A 21,245-nucleotide genomic window follows, 5' to 3' on the forward strand; every position below is an offset into this window, starting at 1 on the left:
TTTCCCTTGGCTGATTTTAAACTCCATCCCTTCACTATAATGGATAACTTTTAGTGAGTTTTGGGAGTCCTAGCAAATTATCAAACCTGAGGGTGGCTTTGGAGTCCCCTGAAATTTTAGGTGGTATCAGAAGTAAGGGTAGTCTTGTGCAGGACTGTGCCCTCAAACTTTGCAGAATGGCTAACTATGGGTACCTTCAAAGATTTCCAAAAAATATCTAATCTTATATCTGCAAGTTTGCATGAGATTTGAAATTACTTTTTCAATTATATCCTATGTGTAAGAGTTAAATCACTTTTTAATATGCCATAAATAATATTAGGTTTGCATTTTTTAGGTTGTTGTCTCATTTTGTTTTTATTTTTTCTTTCCCTATACAAGATTACCTTATTTAGTCCTCACACCAATTTATGAGGCACCCTATACTTAACACTGTTCTCCATCTTAATAGGAAAACACTAAGACACAAAGATAAAAAGGAAACTGTTCGGGGTCATGTATGGATGTGAGAGTTGGACTATAAAGAAAGCTGAGTGCAGAAGAATTGATGCTTTTGAACTGTGGTGTTGGAGAAGACTCTTGAGAGACCCTTGGACTGCAGGGAGATCCAACCAGTCAATCCTAAAGGAGACCAATCCTGGGTGTTCATTGGAAGGACTGATGTTGAAGCTGAAACTCCAATACTTTGGCCATCTGATGCGAAGAGCTGACTCATTGGAAAAGACCCTGATGCTAGGAAAGATTGAGAGCAGGAGGAGAAGGGGACAACAGAGGATGAGATGGTTGGATGGCATCGCAGACTCAATGGACATGGGTCTGGGTGGACTCCGGGAGTTGGTGATGGACAGGAAGGCCTGGCGTGCTGCAGTTCATGGGGTTGCAAAGACTCGGACACGACTGAGTGACTGAACTGAACTGAACACATTTCAAACTACTGTACAAATGTGCTCATTTTACATGCCAACAAGGTTATGCTCAAAATCCTTCAAACAAGGCTTCAGCAGTACATGAACTAAGAACTTCCAGATGTACAAGCTGGGTTTAGAAGAGGCAGAGAAACCACAGATCAAATTGCCAATGTTTATTGGATAGCTGAGAAAGCAAGGGAATTCCAGAAAAACATCTACGTATGCTTCACTGACTACCCTAAAGCCTTTGACTGTGTGGATCATAACAAACTGGAAAATTCTTCAAGAGATGGGACTACCAAACCACCTTATCTATCACCTGAGAAACCTGTATGTGGGTCAAGAAGCAACAGCTAAAACCAGACATGGAACAACTGACTGGTTCAAATTTGAGAAAGGAGTAAGACAAGGCTGTATATTGTCACCCTACTTATTTAAGTTATATGCAGAATACATTATGCAAAATGCCAGGCGGGATGAATCACAAGTAGGAATCAAGATTGCCAGGAGAAATATCAACAACCTAAGGTGTGAAGAAAGTGAAGAAGAACTAAAAAGCCTCTTGAAGAGGGTGAAAAGGAGAGTGAAAAAGCTGGCTTAAAACTCAACATTCAAAACATGAATATCACGTCATCCGGTTCCATCACTTCATGGCAAATAGAAGGGTAAAAAGTGAAAGCAGCAACAGATTTTAACATCTTGAACTCCAAAATCACTGTGGAGAGAGGCTGCAGCCATCAAATTAAAAGATGCTTGCTCCTTGGAAGAAAAGCTATGACAAACATAGACAGTGTATTAAAAACAGAGACATCACTTTGCCAATAAAGGTCCATATAGTCAAAACTATGGTCCAGTAGTCATGCACAGATGTGAGAGTTGGATCATAAAGAAGGCTGAGCGCCAAAGAATTGATGCTTTCAAATCGTGGTGCTGGAGAAGACTCTTGAGAGTCCCCTGGATTGCAAGGAGATCAAATCAGTCAATCCTGAAGGAAATCAATCCTGAATATTCATTGGAAGGGCTATTGCTAAAGCTCCAATACTTTGGCCACCTGATGCAAAGAGCCAACCTACTGGAAAAGACTCTGATGCCAGGAAAAACTGAAGTAAAAGGAGAAGGGAGCAGCAGAGGATGAGATGGTTAGACAGTATCACCAACTCAATGGACATGAATCTGAGCAAACTCCAGGAGACAGTGGAGAACAGAGGAGCCTGGGGTGCTGCAGTCCATGGGGTCACAAAGAGTCAGACGTGACTGAGCGACTGAACAACAACATGAGCATGACTTGAAAATAGATTTACATAGGAAAACAGCATTAGAAAGGCATACTCTTCAAATAGAAATTAAAAGGAGAAAAAAGCAAATTTGCCAGGCAGAGCAAGAAAACAAGGGCATACTAGATAGAAGTGATAGTGTACAAAGAAGAAACAAAACAATATATCAGTTAGGAAATAAGTTGGTATGACCACTAGAATATAGTGTGCAGAGTGGAGAAGGTGCAGTAGTGTAGAACAGACTGGGCATGGTAAGAAAACCAGAGAAGAAAAGTTCAACCATGAATAAAGTTTGTTTTGCAACTGAAGGGCAAAGCAAGCCATTAAAGAATTCCTAATTGAAAAGAGAATACCTGATGGAAACACAGAAGACTCCTAATACCCAAAGCATTCTTGAGATGAAAAACAGAGCTGGAGGAATCAATCTTTCTGACTTCAGGGTACACTACAAAGCTACAGTCATAAAGACAATATTGTATTTTGACACAGAAACAGAAATATAGACCAAAGGAACAAGATATAAAGCCCAGAGATAAACCCACATACCTATGGGCACCTTATCTTTGACAAAAGAGGCAAGAATACACGATGGAGCAAAGGCAGCCTCTTAAATGCAGTCCCCAATCTTTTTGGCATCAGGGACTGCGGCACCCAGGCTCCTCCATGGAAGACAATTTTTCCATGGACTGGGGTAGTGCAGCGGTGAGGGGGAAGGATGGTTCAGGTGGTAATGCAAAAAGCAATAGGGAGTCCCAGATGAAGCTTCACTTGCTCACCAGCTCCTTACCTCCTGGTATGCAGCCAGGTTGGTTTCTATTATTTAAACAGAATGCTATGCTAGTTAAACAAATATACAGAAGGACATAGAGAAACCAGAAACAAGGATAATAATATGAAAAATTATTATCAATGAGATGGTTGGATGGCATCATTGACTCAATGGACATGAGTTTGAGCAAGCTCTGGGAGATGATGAAGGACAGGGAAGCCTGGCGTGTTGCAGTCCATGGAGTCACAAAGAGTGGGACACGACACTAACTACATAAAAATCCAAAAAGCAAAATATCATAAAGGAAAAATATCAACTGCATTAAAATTTAAAACTTCTATAAAACTGGAGTATAAAAATAAACAAAGCATGAAAATCAGACATCCATTGCAAGAATTTATCTTTAATGCATATAAGTAATGAAGAATTCATCTAGAATATATAAATAACTCCTACAAATGAGTAAGAAGAAGAACAATCTCAAAGAAAAATTGGCCAAAAAAGTGAACAAGCAACTCAAAGACTAGGAAACTCAAGCAATCAATAAATATGTTTTAAAAAAATTCCATCTTACTAGTAATCAAGAAATAAAAACTAAAATTTGTATCAAATTGCTAAAGATTTCTAAAATTTAACAAAGCCATGGTTTACAAAGATGCAAGTGGGAGGTAAATTGGTACAAGCCCTTTAGAGACTAACTTAGCAGCAAAACATGCAGTCAATGATGCATATAATTTACAACTCAATAATTGTATTACTAAGCTTTTACCTTGGAGGAAAAAACACATGTGCCCAAGTACACATGTACAAGAATGCTTCTGCAGTTAGAATACGGAATTAACATAAAAAAAAAATCTATCAACAGGGGCATATGTAAATAATCTGAGGTTTAGTCATACAATAGAATATCTAAGTGAATAATTGAACCAGAGCCCGATATGATAATATATATAAATCATTTTTTAAATGTTGAATTAAAAAAATTTGCTGAAGGAGATATACAATGTTTAAGAGCATGCAGAATATAATTATATATTTTACAATTGTTTGTATATATAACATATCAATATATATGGAGCATAATTATAAAACCATGTATTGAGAAAGACAGTATCAAAACTCAGAATAGAGGTTTATCTCAAGAAGGGTAATCTTCAGCTAAAACAGAAAAATGTCAAGATCTGAAACAGTGGCTACAGTGACAATGTTAGCTGTTAAAAGACTTTTATGTATGCTTATAACAAACAAAAAAGAATGAGAGGACTTATACCTGATATCAAAACATACTGTAAGACTTCAAATGGTGGTTACTTTAGGGAGTAATCAGAAAGATCCATGGGGGTTTAAAGAAAAAAAGAACTCTGTATACTGTGGGATACATTATCTTTTATTATCTTTTTATTTATTTATTTTTTTAGTATTTGTTTATTTACTTATTGGGGTTGCTGGATCTTAGTTGCAGTGCTCAGGATTTTTTAGTTGTAGCATGTGATCTCTTAATTGCAGCATGTGGGATCTATTATAGTTCCCTGACCAAGGATCAAACCCTGGACCCCCTCATTGGGAGCACAGAGTCCCAGCCACCGGACCACCAGGGAAATCCTTGGGATACATTCTTAAACATTTCTTTGTGCACTGATGTAAAGATTTACTAGGATTAGTTCTTAGAAGAATTTCTAAATCAAAGAATATGTACTTTAAATTGATTGGTATTTATTAAATTAATTGATTACTAAATTGTTCATTATAAAAATTCTATTACTTTACACCTTCACCAACAGTGTAAGTGCAAGTGGAGCCACCCTGCTCAATATACACTGCCCCTCGATATAAACAATCTTTTTAAGTAGAGGAAAAAAAACCCCAGCTCATGAAAAGGTAAATGTTGATTAACAGTATCACAAATTAATAGAAAAATAATTTATATTTATTTATACACACCAAAAAGATATAAACTTTATATCAGATGCCACCTTACTGCAAAGTAATGGAAGAAGTCATGTACATACATAAACATTTTAAATAGACTTATGAATATAACTCTATACAGCTATATATATATAGTTTTAGATACCTGAAGATATATAATTGTGTGAGATCTCAATTTAGCACAATGATTGGCATACTTTTTTAGATGACAGGGTCTGGTTCCTTACTGAAAAAAGCTTCAGAACACTTCACCTCACTTCCAGATAACCCAGTCCATATGCCAGAAATGCATAAATTAATGACACAAATGTTCATTAGGAGAAAAAAGAAAGGAAAAAAGACAACTACTTATCTGAACTCTCAAAAAATAACAATGACCTAAATGCATACCTGAGCCTCACCTAGGTGAAAAAGTATCTTAAGATCCCTAGAATCTGACTCCAGAGATAATTTATGCTTGAAGACAATGTTAAGATGTGAATCTCAGGTTGAACATTTTCAGTAGTGTCCAACTAAAAGTTTATCTTCTATAATATTCTCCAATAACCCCAATACTTCTGTTTTATTGACTATGCCAAAGCCTTTGACTGTGTGGATCACAAGAAACTGTGGAAAATTCTGAAAGAGATGGGAATACCAGACCACCTGACCTGCCTCTTGAGAAACCTGTATTCAGGTCAGGAAGCAACAGTTAGAACGGGACATGGAACAACAGACTGGTTCCAAATAGGAAAAGGAATACGTCAAGGTTGTATATTGTCACCCTGTTTATTTAACTTCTATGCAGAGTACATCATGAGAAATGCTGGGCGGTAAGAAGCACAAGCTGGAATCAAGATTGCAGGGAGAAATCTCAATAACCTCAGATATGCAGATGACACCACCCTTATGGCAGAAAGTGAAGAGGAACTCAAAAGCCTCTTGATGAAAGTGAAAGAAAAGAGTGAAAAAGTTGGCTTAAAGCTCAACATTCAGTAAACTAAGATCATGGCATCTGGTCCCATCACTTCATGGGAAATAGATGGGGAAACAGTGGAAACAGTGTCAGATTTTATTTTGGGGGGCTCCAAAATCACTGCAGATGGTGATTGTAGCCATGAAATTAAAAGACACTTACTCCTTGGAAGAAAAGTTATGACTAACCTAGACAGCGTATTCAAAAGCAGAGACATTACTTTGCCAACAAAGGTCCGTCTAGTCAAGGCTATGGTTTTTCTAGTAGTCATGTACGGATGTGAGAGTTGGACTGTAAAGAAAGCTGAGCACCAAAGAATTGATGCTTTTGAACTGTGGTGTTGGAGAAGACTCTTGAGAGTCCCTTGGACTGCAAGGAGATCCAACCAGTCCATTCTGAAAGAGATCAGTCCTGAGTGTTCTTTGGAAGGAATGATGCTAAAGCTGAAACTCCAGTACTTTGGCCACCTCTGCGAAGAGTTGACTCATTGGAAAAGACTCTGATGCTGGGAGAGATTGGGGGCAGGAGAAGGGGACGACAGAGGATGAGATGGCTGGATGGCATCACCAACTCGAATGACATGAGTTTGAGTGAACTCTGGGAGTTGGTGATGGACAGGGAGGCCTGGCGTGCTGCGATTCATGGGGTCGCAAAGAGTCGGACACGACTGAGCGACTGAACTGAACTGAACTGAACCCCAATACTTAGTATAATGCTTGGTGCATCCTAAATTAAAAAAACCACTTGCTGAATAAATGAAATATGTTATCACTAGGGAGAGGCCAAGAGATCTGCACAAGTAATAGCAGTTGATACCATAAATATGTAAATGTCAAAAAGTAAAAAGAAAAACGAGACACATGTTTTTCTTTGCACCAGATTACATCATATCCTTTCTTTTTTAAAACTATATAACTTATCTCTAAAGTTCCTATTGATATGGAAGACAAAAGAACAGACACTTTCAATGGCATCTTTCCACATTAAGGTTAGGAAATTATTATCTCAAAGAAAATTCTGCACTGGGGTAATAAGAGCCCTACAGGGTCTGAGGCCTGAATTATTCAAGAACTCTTGCCTTCCATAGAATCTATCCTAAAGTTTTATATAACAAATTAAATGGTTATATAAAACTTTATATGTAACTGTTAACTGAGCTCAAAAATGACATCTGGAAATACTTTTGTAAATACACCAATTACCTTCAGGCTGGTGTAAAAAAATGTTCAGTAAGTTATACTTTTAAACTTATGCGAAATAATGCATAAAAACACCATTTCAGTCATTTATACTCTTTAAACTGGCACACATTTCATTATAAAAAAAACCATAATATCTATAAATGAATTAGACCTTTATAAAATTATTTTTCAAACCTTAATTTTTATAGATAGAAATAACACTAATTCCTACTCAGAATGCACCTTATTTTCAAAGTATTTGTCATGCCTTGAACTAAATTACTACGCATTCTTCGGTCCCCACTTCATAAAATTACTGGTATTTCATATGCATGAGCTGGAAGGAATCTTTGAAGGTTCAATCAATTCCTTCATTTGATAAACAAGGCACAAAGAAGTTAAAGAGCTCAAAGAAATACATCCAGTAAGTAAGGACAACACTGAAACTAGAGCCCCTATCTCTTAACACTGAGCCCACTGCCCTTTTAAATATACAATGATGTCTTCGTTCTGGACTACATAAAATTCCGAGATAGATATTGGAATGAATGCCTTTAAAGGAGATTTTCCCTTTATAATAAATCCTAAAAGCCAATCTGTATATAAACCTTCATCCATGCTTTATTTTAACTGTGTTCTAAAAGGAAAAAATTCCAGCAAAAATTTAATGGTAATCTAAATAAACTTTTCTGACAGAACATGCACAGTTATGAAAAATAAAAGAGCAAAATGATTTACCTAGCCAGCCTAAACCATAATTTAAATACTTTTCATAACTTTCAAACAATAGTAAACATAACATTTGCCCAGTTAATCAATTAAATCAATGTTTACCATGTACTATAGATTTCATATAGATGTTTAGTTTCTGTGATACCAACTTCCAACACTGTCATGATCACTATATCTGTAAAAATAAGGTTAGTAATACCTAACTTACAGGTCTGATGTAAAGAATAAATGCTAAATATGTGAAAATATTCATCACATACTATTATTTTCTCTTTTTTTCCTAAAGAAGGAAAAATTCAATGTAAGGGCATCCAAAATAACTTAGATACACGTGTATGGATAAGTATTTTCTAGAGAGGGCCAAAGTGAATAATTTGCAAGTTTTTTTTAATTATTTTTAATAAAGGGCCTCTATTAAACATTGTCTTCACTTTAAGACATTATTCATCCTACTTTTGCATCTTATCTCTCAATATTGTCTTACATTGTTTATATCTCCTTTTGCAGAATTCGTCACCTCGCCATGGACATCATTTATTCAAGATACATACTATTCTGGATGGCTTCAATGGGGAATTCTACCAAACATACAAAGAAGAACTTATACTGATCCTTCTCTACTTCCTGACTGAAGAGGAGGAAACACTCCCACAGTCATTCTATGTGGCCACCATCATCATCCTGATACCAAAACCTGACAAAGCAACACCAAGAAAAAAAACTATAGGACAGTATCCTTGATGAATACAGATGCAAAAATTCTCAACAAAATATTAGCAAACCAAATTCAGTAAGACATAAAAAGATCATACACCATGAACACACTGGATTCATCCCAGGGTCATGAGGATGGTGCAAAATACACAAATCAAACAACATGATACACCATATCAATAAAAGAAAAGACAAAAATCACATGGTCATCTCAACAGATGCAGAAAAAGCATTTGTTAAATTCAACATCCATTTATGAATAAAAACTCTTACCAAAGTGAGTATAAAGAAAGTGTATCTCAACATAACAGCATTTATTAATACATTCTCAGCGTATTTATGACAAATCTAGACTTCCCTGGGAGCTCAGATGGTAAAGAATGTGCTTGCAATGCAGGAGACCTGGGTTTGATCCCTGGGTCGGGAAGATCCCCTGGAGAAGGAGATGACAACCCACTCCAGTATTCTTGTCTGGAGAATCAGACATGACTGAGCGACTAACACTTTCTTCTACGACAAATCTACAGTTAACATAATATTCAATAGTGAAAAGCTGAAAGCCTTCCTGCTAAAATTCCGGATAAAACAAAGATGCCCACTTCTAGTATCAGAAGTCCTAGTCATAGCAATCATACAATAAAAAGAAAGAAAGGTATCCAAATGGGAAGACAACAGGTAAAATTGTCATTATATGCAGATGAGATGACACTATATACAGAAAATCTTAAAGACTCAACAATAAAACTACTAGCACTAATAAATTCAGCAAGGGAACAGGATGCAACATTAATATATAGAAATCAGTTTCTTCATACTAACAATGAAATATCAGAAAGAAAAATTAAAAACCAATACCTTTTAAAACTGCATATACATATATATATATATATATATACACACACACACACTTAGAAGTAAGCCTGACCAAACCGGAGAAAGATTTATATGCTGAGAACTATAAAACACTGATAAAAGCAACTGAAGATGATTTTAAAAGATAGAAAACTACCCCATGCTTTTGGATTGGAAGAATTAGTAGTATGAATTGAGTAGTAGTAGTAGAATTGGGTAGTATGGCCATTTTAACTAATGGCCATACTACCCAAAGCAATCTACAGATTTAATATGATCCCTATGGCTGGATGGCATCACTGACTCGATGGACGTGAGTCTCAGTGAACTCCGGGAGTTGGTGATGGATAGGGAGGCCTGGCGTGTTGTGATTCATGGGGTCGCAAAGAGTCGGACACGACTGAGCGACTGATCTGATCTGATCAAATTATCCATGACTTTTTCATGGAACTAGAACAAATAATCCTAAAATCTATATGGAACCATAAAAGACCCAGAATTGCCAAGGCAATCCTAAAGAAAAGAATAAAGCTGGAAGCATAAGTCTCCTAGACTTCCAACAATACTACAAAACTACAGCAATCAAAACAGTGTGGATTTGGAAATTTCCTGGCAGTCCAGTGGTTAGGACTCAGTGTTTTTACTGCCGTGGCAGGGTTCAATCCCTGATTAGGGAACTAAGATCCCACATGCCAGGTGGCGTGGCCAAAAAGGTGGGAAAAAAGCACGGTACTGGCACAAAAAACAGACATATGGATCAATGGAACAGAATAGAAAGCCCAGAAATAAACCCACACACCTCTGGTCAATTAATTTTCAACAAATGAGACAAGAAAATACAACAGAGAAGATAGTCTCTTCAGGAAGCGATACTGGAAAAGATGTACAACTGCATGTAAATCAATGAAGTTTGAACACATCTTCACACTATACAAACTCAAAATGGCTTAAAGACTTAAACATAACACATAATACCATAAAACTCCTATAAAAGAACACAGGCAAAGCATTTTCTGACATAAATTGTAGCAAAGTTTTCTTAAGTCAGTCTCCCAAGGCAATAGAAATAAAAGCAAAAATAAAGGAGACCCAATCAAACTAACAAACTTTTGCAGAGCAAAGGAAACCTTCAACAAAACAAAAAGACAACCTACTGACTAGGAGAAATATTTGCATATGATGCAATGGACAAGGGCTTCAATCTCAAAATATACAAACAGCTTATATAACTCAGAATTCTAACAACCCAATCAAAAAATGGGTTGATGACCTAAACAGGCATTTCTCCAAGACATATAGATGCCAACAGACATATGAAAAAAGCTCAACATCACTAATTATTAGAGAAATGCAAATCAAAACTACAATGATGTACCACCTCACTTAAAAATCTACAAATAACAAATGTTAGAAAGAGAGAAAAGGGAAACTTCCTGTCCTGTCAGTGGGTATGTAAACTGATGCAGCCATTATGAAGAACAGTATGGAGGTTCCTTAAAAAACTAAAATTAGAGATGCCATATGATTCAGCAATCCCGTTCCTAGGCATGTATAAATTCTAACTTGAAAAGATACATGGACCCCTACGTTCACAATACCACTGTTTACAACAGCCAAACATGGAGCCAACCTAAACTGTCCATCAAAAGATGAATGGATAAAAAAGATGTTGCATATTTTCATAGTGGAATATTATTAACCCATAAAATACAGTGAAATAATGCCATTTGCAGCAACATGGATGGACCTAGAGACTATCATACCAAGTGAAGTAAGTCAGAAAGAGAAAGATATGATATCACTTATATGTGGAATCTAAAATATGATACAAATGAACTTATATATGAAACAGAAACAGACTCACAGACATGGAAAACAAACTTACCGTTTGGGATTAGCAGATACAAACTACTATATATAAAATAGATAAACAAAATGTCCCTACTGTCTAGCACAGGGACCTATATTCAATATACTGTAATAAACCATAATAGAAAAGTATATATATATATAACTGAATCACTTTGCTGTACACCAGAAACTAAACTAATACAACACTGTAAATCAACTACAATTCAATTTTTTTAATATATATACACTTTCATTAAGGGTCAAATGAACATTAAGCATTGGAGAGACAAAAATAATTAAAAGACAATCATCTGTTCACAAGGAACCCATGTTCTGTTGGGAGCAACAAGTAAGCAAATGACTGTAAACATGCAATCACAGACAATATAGGAGAAAGATAAAAGTACATGGGAAAAAGACAACCCAAAGGCAGGAACAGTAAAGGAATAAATTTGTCTGTGAAAGTGAAAGTCACTCATTCTTGGGTGTTGGCAATCTCAGATGTTAATGGGTAAATTAATATTAACCAGAAAGCTGCAGATCAGAGAGCACTATTACAAAATAAAATTAAAGGCAAATCAAAGTAATTCAAGCACAGATTTATAATATTAAATAATGACAAAATCTAATCTTAGACTACATATTAATATTATAGATGCTACATAAGCTACATAAGTCTATGTAAATATTCATAATATGGAAGGAATATTCTGAGATTGTATGTTTGATCTATTAGTAAGAAAAATCAAAAGAAGTATTAATAAATAAGAGTAAATAAACATTTCATAAGCCTAAAACACTTGTTATAAAACCCAAAAGAGATTTTGGAATGGTTATTACAGCTTAAAGCAAATAAACTATATTTGAACAAATTTTATTTCCTTAAAACATTTAACTTCATCTAATAAATAATGCTTACTTATTAACATTCAACTTCTGGGGCACTGAACAGCAAGCAATTTCTAGTACATGCTGACCAACATGAAAATCAGGACTTACACCTTGGCATTCTGCATTTTAATCACACCATACTAGTTCTTTTTTCATTTCTGAGAAAAATGAAAAACATACTCATTTTATAACAGTGATTTTATAATGTAAAAGCAAAGTCACTGTCACTTTGCTTAGGATCAAAATTAGATTCTAAATAAGAGTACACAAATGTCATCTGGTAAGCAGCCCCAAAATACAGTATACTATTAATACTTAGGAAAGATGCAGAAGAGAATAAAACTCAGGCTATCAAAGAAATAAGAGCCATTATGTCAGAATCTGGAAGAATTTTTCAGTAATTTATAACCATATCTTACTCATTAAACAAAAAATGTCCAAACTACACTACCCCAACTGTAACTTATCACAGAGACCTAATCATAAAATGGGATAGAAACCTTCATGTCGTCAGAGCACTGTTCAACTTGCCTTCCCCACAGTATCTTCCCAATTCTTTCCTTATTATCTACCTAGCTAGGCTATATCAGAGAACAACTCCTGGAGGATAGGGGAAACAGAATGAAACACTGTATTCTAGCTGGTAAGAGAACAAGAAGAATTTCAGTAGCTGTCTATGATGTCAACTGTACCCAAAATTGTGAAATCTACTCTAGTGCTACAAGTTGAGAGGACTAAAGATATTAGAACAGAAGAAAAGAGACTGAAAGCTACATAAATCACTCTGTCCTCCAACTATGGAGCTCAAACAAGTATTCACTCAATATATAAGCAGATCCAAAAAAAAAAGCATCAAAGACATCTATACCACAGATTATTGATAAATGTCCAGTATAAACTGATCTTACCTTATTCACATCTGAGTAAAGGGAAGTGGGCCTTAGGAAGCATCACTACAAACAAAGCTAGTGGAGGTGATGGAATTCCAGCTGAGCTACTTCAAATCCTAAGAGATGATGCTGGATGCTGTTAAAGTGTTACATTCAATATGCCAGCAAATTTAGAAAATTCTGCCACTGGCCACAGGACTGGGAAAGGTCAGAATTCATTCCAATCCCAAGGAAAGGCACTGCCAAAGAAAGTTCAAATTACTGCACAATTGCACTCATCTCACACGCTAGTAAAAGGAATGCTCAAAATTATCCAAGCCAGGCTTCAACAATACGTGAACCATGAACTTCCACATGTTCAAGCTGGATTTAGGAAAGACAGAAGAACCAGAGATCAAATTGCCAACATCCATTGGATCACAGAAAAACCAAGAGAATTCCAGAAGAACATGTACTTCTGCTTCATTGACTATGCTAAAGCCTTTGACTGTGTGGATCACAACTGTGGAAAATTCTTCAAGAGATGGCAATACCAGACCACCTGACCTGCCTCCTGAGAAACCTGTATGCAGCTCAAGAAGCAACAGTTAGAACAGGACACAGAACAACGGACTGGTTCCAAAGTGGAAAAAGAACACGTCAAGGCTATATATTGTCACCTTGCTTATTTAACTTATATGCAGAGTACATCATGTGAAATGCCAGGCTGGATGAAGCAGAAGCTGGAATTAAGATTGCCAGAAGAAATATCAATAACCTTAGATATGCAGATATGCCACCCTTATGACAGAAAGCAAAGAGGAACTAAAGAGCCTCTTGATGAAAATGAAAGAGGAGAGTGAAAAAGCTGGCTTATAACTCAACAATTAAAAAATGAAGATCATGGCACCCAGTCCCATCATTTCATGGCAAATACATGGGGAAACAACGCAAACAGTGACAGACTATTTTCTTGGGCTCCAAAATCACTGCAGATGGTGACTGCAGCCATGAAATTAAAAGACGCTTGCTCCTTGAAATAAAAGCTATGTCAAACCTAGACAGCATATTAAAAAGCAGAGACATTACTTTGCCAACAAAGGTCCAAATAGCCAAAGCTAAAGTTTTTCCAGTAGTCACACATGGATGGACCATAAAGAAGGTGAACGCCGAAGAATTGCTGCTTTTGAACTGCAGATTCAAAAGATTCTTGAGAGTAGATTCTTGAGAGTCCCTTGGACTGCAATGAGATCCAACCAGTCAATCCTATAGAAAATCAATCTTGAATATTCATTGGAAGGACTGATGCTGAAGCTGAAGCTCCAATACTTTGGCCACCTGATGTGAAGAGCCGATTCATTAGAGAAGACCCTAACGCTGGGAAAGATTGAAGGCAGAAGGAGGAGACAAGATGGTTGGATGGCTTCACCGATTCAATGGACATAAGTGTGAACAAGATCCGGGATTTGATGATAGACAGGGAAGCCTGGCATGCTGCAGTCCACGGGGTCTCAAGGAGTCAGACACGACTGAGAGACCGAACAACAGCCAAAAAAAAAGGAAGTAGGAAAAATAACCACAAGACAATTAGGGAAATATATTACAAGGGAAAACCCAGAGGACATACAGGATAAAATAAATGTGCAACCTCTCTAAAACAGAAGCAGTAAGCCCTAAATAAAGAATAGGATGCAGGGAGAGGAGGTATGGGAGATGAGATGAGAAAAGGTACTAAGAAAGCTAAACTCATAATGGTGAGATATAAAATCTCTACTCCTGCAACAGAAAAGAAAAGTGAATCAAGCCAAAAATACAAACATAACATGAAAAACTTGAGGAACTCTCATTACAGCATGCTACAATCTGGACTAGCCACATGTCACGTTCAAAAGCCACAGGACTCTAGTGACTACGATATTGCCCAACACAGGTTTAAAGTGATTCTGTCTAGTACAATGTCACACAGGTTTAAAGTGATTCTGTCTAGTACAATGTCACACAGCTAGTTAGTAAAACCAAGATGCAACTTTAAGTCCTTCTGACTCCAAATCTTTCCTTTTGAGCAAACTATCAGAAGTTAACATACACCCAACCCCAAGAATTCAATTTATACTTGCAAATTTTGACTGGAGGATGAAATTTATTGGTAGTTCAAATAAATATTTCAAAAAATAAAAACACAAAGCCCATTTATATAATGCCAACATATAAAACAAATGTCAGTGTCAAAAGTGAAAATTAATAAGTAAAATTCTTATTAGATGGGTCTGTTATGCACACAAATTATGAACATGATACTTTATGTATATCTGTGTGTATTTATAATATTTCATGTATACTATAACCACTAGCTAAATGTTTTGGTTACTTTAAAATCACAGATGCTAAACATGTATCATGAACATCAAATGATACATTCTATGTCATTATCATCTGCAAAGTATATATTGTTTGAAAACTCTGTATTATTTATGAACCATTTAATGGGAGGGAACACATAGGTTTTCTCAGGAAAACACTTTATCTTAAATTCATGTAATATCAATTATATAAAGTATTAGTTAAATATAGTGTATATTTCTTAGCAATCCACAACCATGTCACTTAGAAACAGTTACCTGAGACTACCTCCTCCTCCTCCTTTAGACTCCATACTCAACCAACCACCAATTTCCACACAACTTAACAGTTTGAATGTCTGTTGAATCAAGTGCTTTTCTCCACTAATTTCTCTCCTCCACTTTCACCACTGTGGTCTAAGCCAATATTCTCTGTGACTTATGCTCTCCTAACTGATTTCACTACACTTCCTCCTGTTCCCCTCCAACCCAGTGTTTACACTGTAACCAAAGTGACTGTTTATATTTTTTAAATACTGACTGACAATGACAGTCCCTTGCTTCAAAGAAAACTCTTCAATGACTTCCCACAGTACTTAAGATCAGAATACTTGACTAAAAACTACAGAATTCTGCCTAGGGATTCCGAACTCAACAACAACCAGGTTAAATATTGATTCATTAAATTTACTTATCTGGCAACTTAACTGAGTGGCACAAAATGAGGAGCCAATGCCCCTCTAGAGGGAGCAGCAGCTGCCTGGATCCAGCTGAGCACTGCCATCTGAAAATACAGACTTGGATGTTGCTATATCCTCTACTTTTTCAAGAGAACTTCGAAATCCAGACTTTGTGTGAAATTTCCCTCATATGTCAATGCTGGCAACTCATTCAAACTTTTCAAACAATAAGGAAGCCGAATATGACTCCTCACCTAGTCTCTTCACCTAGCCCCACACCACTAATCTCTATATGAGCCATACGAGCCACACTGAGTATTTCTCAGATCCTCAACAATGCTGAAACCAACCAGGATCCTGCACAGCCCTCCAGGGCACAAAACCCTTTTCAGTGTCCCATTCCTTGTTTGTAGGAAAAAGGCTTTTCACCTCCATGACCTTTCCTAAGTCCACAGGGCAGATTCAGTTACTAACCAGGGAAGTGAGGGAACAGCAGAAAGAAACAACACAGCAGTGATCCTCCTCAGGGAGGTGCATAATATGACACAAATCTCCCAGTTCTGACAGGAAGTAGGGCCTCCATCCAGGTGGAAGACGGTATCTTCAGGCTGAACACAAGCATGTTCTGGCTCCAACCCTAATTGGTTGGAATCAGAAGGCTGATGACAGATTCCTAGAACACCACCCTGTTACCTCACCACCAACAGATTAAGAGGAAGTCACACAACCTGCAGCCCTCTCCCCAGCACTTTTGCCTATAAAACTCTTCCCTGAAAATTACCAGGCAGTTTGAGTCTTTGGAGCATGAGTTGCCCCATCCTCTTCGCTTGGCCCTTGCAGTAAACTTTTCTCCACTGCAAACTCTTAACGTTTGTTCGGCCTCATTGTGCATCAGGCACATGAACTTGGGTTCGACAGTAATACTACTGAGGGCTCTCACATATGTCATATTCTCTGCTTTGATCTTTTTTTCCCCCACAACTCTACCTGACTTAGCAATCTCCTACTTGTATGCTTCTGAGCAGTTGTTTCCTCAAAAAGCCTTCCCTGCTCCCACTGCCTATCCCCCATTCCACAGGCTAACTCACATCATTCTGTGCTCTGACAACACTGAATGTATCTCGTAACACTCATCACACCCAAAAAATAAATTTGTTCATTTAATGTTTGTCATCCCTTCCCTCCCCTCCCCCTAGGTGGGAAGTGCCATAAAAGCAGGGCCCAATACACAGCAGACATGCAATACACATTTATTGCTAAATAATTTGATGATAAAATATTCCTTTAGATAATAAGGTTCTGGTGCACTTTTAAAAATTAATCTGCACCCAACTTTTCAGAAACATGTACAATATTTAAAGGTACATGTAAGTAGACTCAGAATTAAAATACTCAAAATATAATTATTAATAATTGTTACTATTTACTGAGCATTTACTAAATGCTAGGAACTACACTGAGCACTTTGCATGCACTAAATCTCGTTCAATATAACAATCTGTAATCCAGAGGAAGCAACTAAGGCACAGAGTTTGAAAATCTGTTCCAAATCACATATCTAATCAATGAAAAAGTAGGGTATGAATCCATGCAGTCTGACTCCAGAGCTTAAGCACCAAACTACTACACTAAACTTAAGTAATCAAGAAAAGCCAATTCAACAAGTATCCGCTAAATACTGTGAATAAGAAATAATGGCCAAGATTTATTTCTCATTACTTCTCCATTAAAGTAAGGCTCCTCATCACTCTATCCTACACTCTTCTCCACACACACAAAATTAAGATAAATCATCATTTGTATTTTCTCAACTAAGAAAGATGATCCTTTGACCACATCCAAAATAGGCATGAACTTAGTACCAAAAGTATCTGTTAAAAAAATATCATCTTCCTGAATTACTTTTGAATATGTTAATGTTAATTCAGAGAGACATCATTTTAACAGACAGAGGATGAGATGGTTGGATGGCATCATCAACTCAACGGACATGAGTTTGAGCAAACTGTTGGAGACAGTCACAGAAAAGCCTGGTGCTGTAGTCCATGGGGTGGCCAAGACTTGGACACAACCAAGTTACTGAACAACAACGCTAATGTTTATACATTAATGTTTCATATTTTACATTGAAATCTGATTATTTGAATGATATATTATTTGGAATGTATTTTGTTGCTCAAATTAAAAAAATTACTTATAACTATACACTGTTTTCAGATATGGTGACAATCAATATAAAAATAAACTACCACATAAAATATGCTCAGAGATAATAAAGGGATCCTTTAAGACCTGAACTCTATTCCAATTCGTGCTTTCCAAAACTCAAGAACCAAACAGATTTGAATAAGTGTCTCATATAAATGATTTGTCATCCAGACTCTTACTATCCAAAACCTAAGATATGGCTCACTCGCCATACCTTATTAAGAGAACTCAATAACCAATCTCTCACTCCAAACTCAGAAATCCAACAGTTTTGCACAGCAAAACAAAAAGCATATGTATTCAAGGGCTATATAAATTTAAGAGTTCTTGTTTTAACAGATTTAAATAGGTTTTTAAGATGTGGAAAAAATGCACATATTGCACATATATGTATTTTCATTCAAATTTGAAATTTAAACTCCCCTTAACAGAATTTTTCTATGTGAACATTTTTAAACTAGAATGTGCCACATTTCTTAACTTTTAAACCGATTTAAACTATAAAGGAAACTGTTAAGTATATGACAAATAACTACAAGAGAGTTAAATAATGTTAATTTGTGGCTTCAAAGAACTCTGAAGTCAGTTTTACCATCTTTAAAAAAAAAATCATTAGAATTACCACAGGAAATAAGGTTTTCAAGGAAAGCAGTACTTTCAGTGTTAATTTTTCAGCAACGTATTTCACAGATCGCATCAGATTTTTCTCCAAGTCACAAACAGCAAAGGAGAAAATAAACAAATGAAAAGAGTACAAAAGTTGAAGATGATGGCAAAAATTTCAAATTAATTTGGCTACAGACGAATGGTATGAAATAATTTTAGAAGTAACTACTCCATAAGGTTCAGCCAAAAGTCAAAGAAACAGCAAGCAAAGAACTAGACTGAGAAAAAGGAAAAATCAGCTCTCATTACAACAGTACATATTCCTAAAGTATTTAATTTTGGATAACATTTGAACACAAGGTTTTTCAAAAACTTTGTGCTTGAGGAAAAGTTAAAACTAACATCAATTGAGAACAGAATATAAGCCTTTTTTTTTTTAATTTAAAACATACTCAAAAATTAATTTAAGAAATAGAGCAGAAGGGGGAAAGATGGAGCAGGGGAAAAAAGAACAAAACAAAACTGTAGGTTTAAAGAAAGCAAACTACTTTCCCAGATTCTTCTTTTGATATAATAAAAGATTTAAAGAGAGCTAGAGCTCCCATTTTATCCTAATTTGGATATATTCTCCCAAGAGCTCACTTCAGATTTAGTGACTGGAAAGAATGTGAACCCTTTAAATTAAGCAAATTTCAAGAGTCACTTGATAAACACTACCTTCCACATGGGGGGGGGGGGGGGGGAGGTGAGAACAAAATTATATTTAAAAACATAACCAAATCTTGTCTACAAGACTCAGAAAGTGAGTGACTTAAGATTCAGTGAGATCTTTAACTTAACTGATTGCACACAGAGCACCAAAATACATCTACTGTACCTGCGCTTGTCCTACTAAAATGCTTAAGCTTCACTACTGAGGTTAACTACCAGCCAGAGAACGAGGGCCCTTTGAGAGACAACAAATCCGTAGCATGTCAGGATTCCACGGATCTATTTCACAGGGTGGCACAATGACATAAAGCAACACCTTCTTAATAAATGAAGGCACGGCCTATTTCACTATTTCTTCAAGTTAAGTTTTCATACCTCCACTCCCAGCTGTTCACATCAGACCCAACACCCCTGAACACAAATGTTCCTCCTACATCAAAGGAAGGAGCTGGACGTTGGATGGGGCTCTGGAGTCCTTCCAGTTTGTGGTTCTCTATTTAACTAGTTGTGAAATCACAATACAGCTCTCACAACTCAGGGAAAGCTACATTTTACTGCCAAAAAATAACAGATCTGATGCAATAAACCATACCTCGCTCTGCCAAACGTTAATACCAGAACTTCTGAAATAAACAAACCTGTGTCTATGTTCATCTGGTCCATGGATCAGGAAGATTCCAGAGTGTTTCGCCCCTTTGCCGGCATCTACATGAGGAATTAACACATCTTCCAAACCCAGATCAAAGCGTTTGTGTTTTGAAGAGTCTGGAAGAAAGAAGAATGCTCCAAAACACAGGGTGATGAAGGCACTTAGAATAAGGAGGAGGATAAACTTCTCAGAAAGTCTCAAGGTAGCCCTGTGATGCGGGAAGGACGGCGGCCCCAGGTTCAGAGGTGGTATCCTTCGTCCAGAGAGGGGCAGCAGCGCTGGGGTAGTCATCGTTTAAGCTCTTGGGCAAAATATTTTATAAAGTTCTCATCTTATATCAAACGTACGATACATTGAACAGTCTTCGGAATCTTGGCAAAAATGGGGAAATTCAATTTTTCTCCTCTTAAAGGACTGTTGTGCTTTTCAATAGGGCACCTCTTTCACGCTCATTCAATTACATGCAGAAACGCGTGTGGCCCCAAAACGATCACTAGTTTAAGTCCTGTGATATTTTCTTTTGCCATCTGGCTTTCGGTACCTCACCGGGTGACTACAAGTCTCCTCTTCATTCCCAAGGGTAGATGAGGCAAGCAACACCGCAGAAAGGATGCAAGGTGGGCTCTTCCATTCCTGCACCTCAGGGAGATGCTCCAGCGTGGTCTCCCGCCCCAAAAGGGTGACTGACGTGATCCCAGAGTTGTAGAAGGTTCACTTGGGCTCCTCTGATGCTTCGATTGGAGAATTTCTTAATCTCAGTGCTTGAAAAACAAGGGGCTCTTCGGAAGTCGGCCAACCGAGAGGAGAGGTCTCCCGCCTCAGCGCGACGCTGGGTGAAAAGCAGAAAAGAGGGCTCCTACGCCCGCGCCTCGCGACCCTGTCCCCCGGCTCCGAGGACAGGCGACAGCTCCGACGCTGCCCCCTCGACAGTCGGCGCGAAGGGCATTCGCGTCCAAAATACCTGCGCCCTCCCAGCCGCGGCCGCTGTTGCTACCGCTCGGGTCTGTCAGAGAGCGGAACTTCCTCCTCCGCGGCCTCTGAGAAGCCCCGGCGTGTGCTGGGGGAGGGGAGGTGCGTCGACCGCCCCCGCCCGGCTCCTCCTCCTCCTCGGCGGCCGGTTAAGTTAA

General features: G+C 37.3%; 1 protein-coding gene across 1 annotated transcript in view; it reads right to left on the minus strand.

Moving 5' to 3' along the window:
- MAN1A2 (mannosidase, alpha, class 1A, member 2) overlaps positions 1-20,416 on the minus strand; it is a 155,465-nt gene extending 135,049 nt beyond the window's left edge. The window contains exon 1 of the mRNA XM_010830715.1: positions 20,108-20,416. Within this exon, the coding sequence (XP_010829017.1) occupies positions 20,108-20,409 (302 nt within the window). The 5' untranslated portion in view covers positions 20,410-20,416. The remainder of the gene's footprint in view (positions 1-20,107) is intronic.
- Between the last annotated feature and the right edge of the window lie 829 nt (positions 20,417-21,245).

The sequence above is a fragment of the Bison bison genome, unplaced genomic scaffold (assembly GCF_000754665.1).
Source record: "Bison bison bison isolate TAMUID 2011002044 unplaced genomic scaffold, Bison_UMD1.0 scf7180017864519, whole genome shotgun sequence".
Lineage (NCBI taxonomy): Eukaryota > Metazoa > Chordata > Mammalia > Artiodactyla > Bovidae > Bison > Bison bison.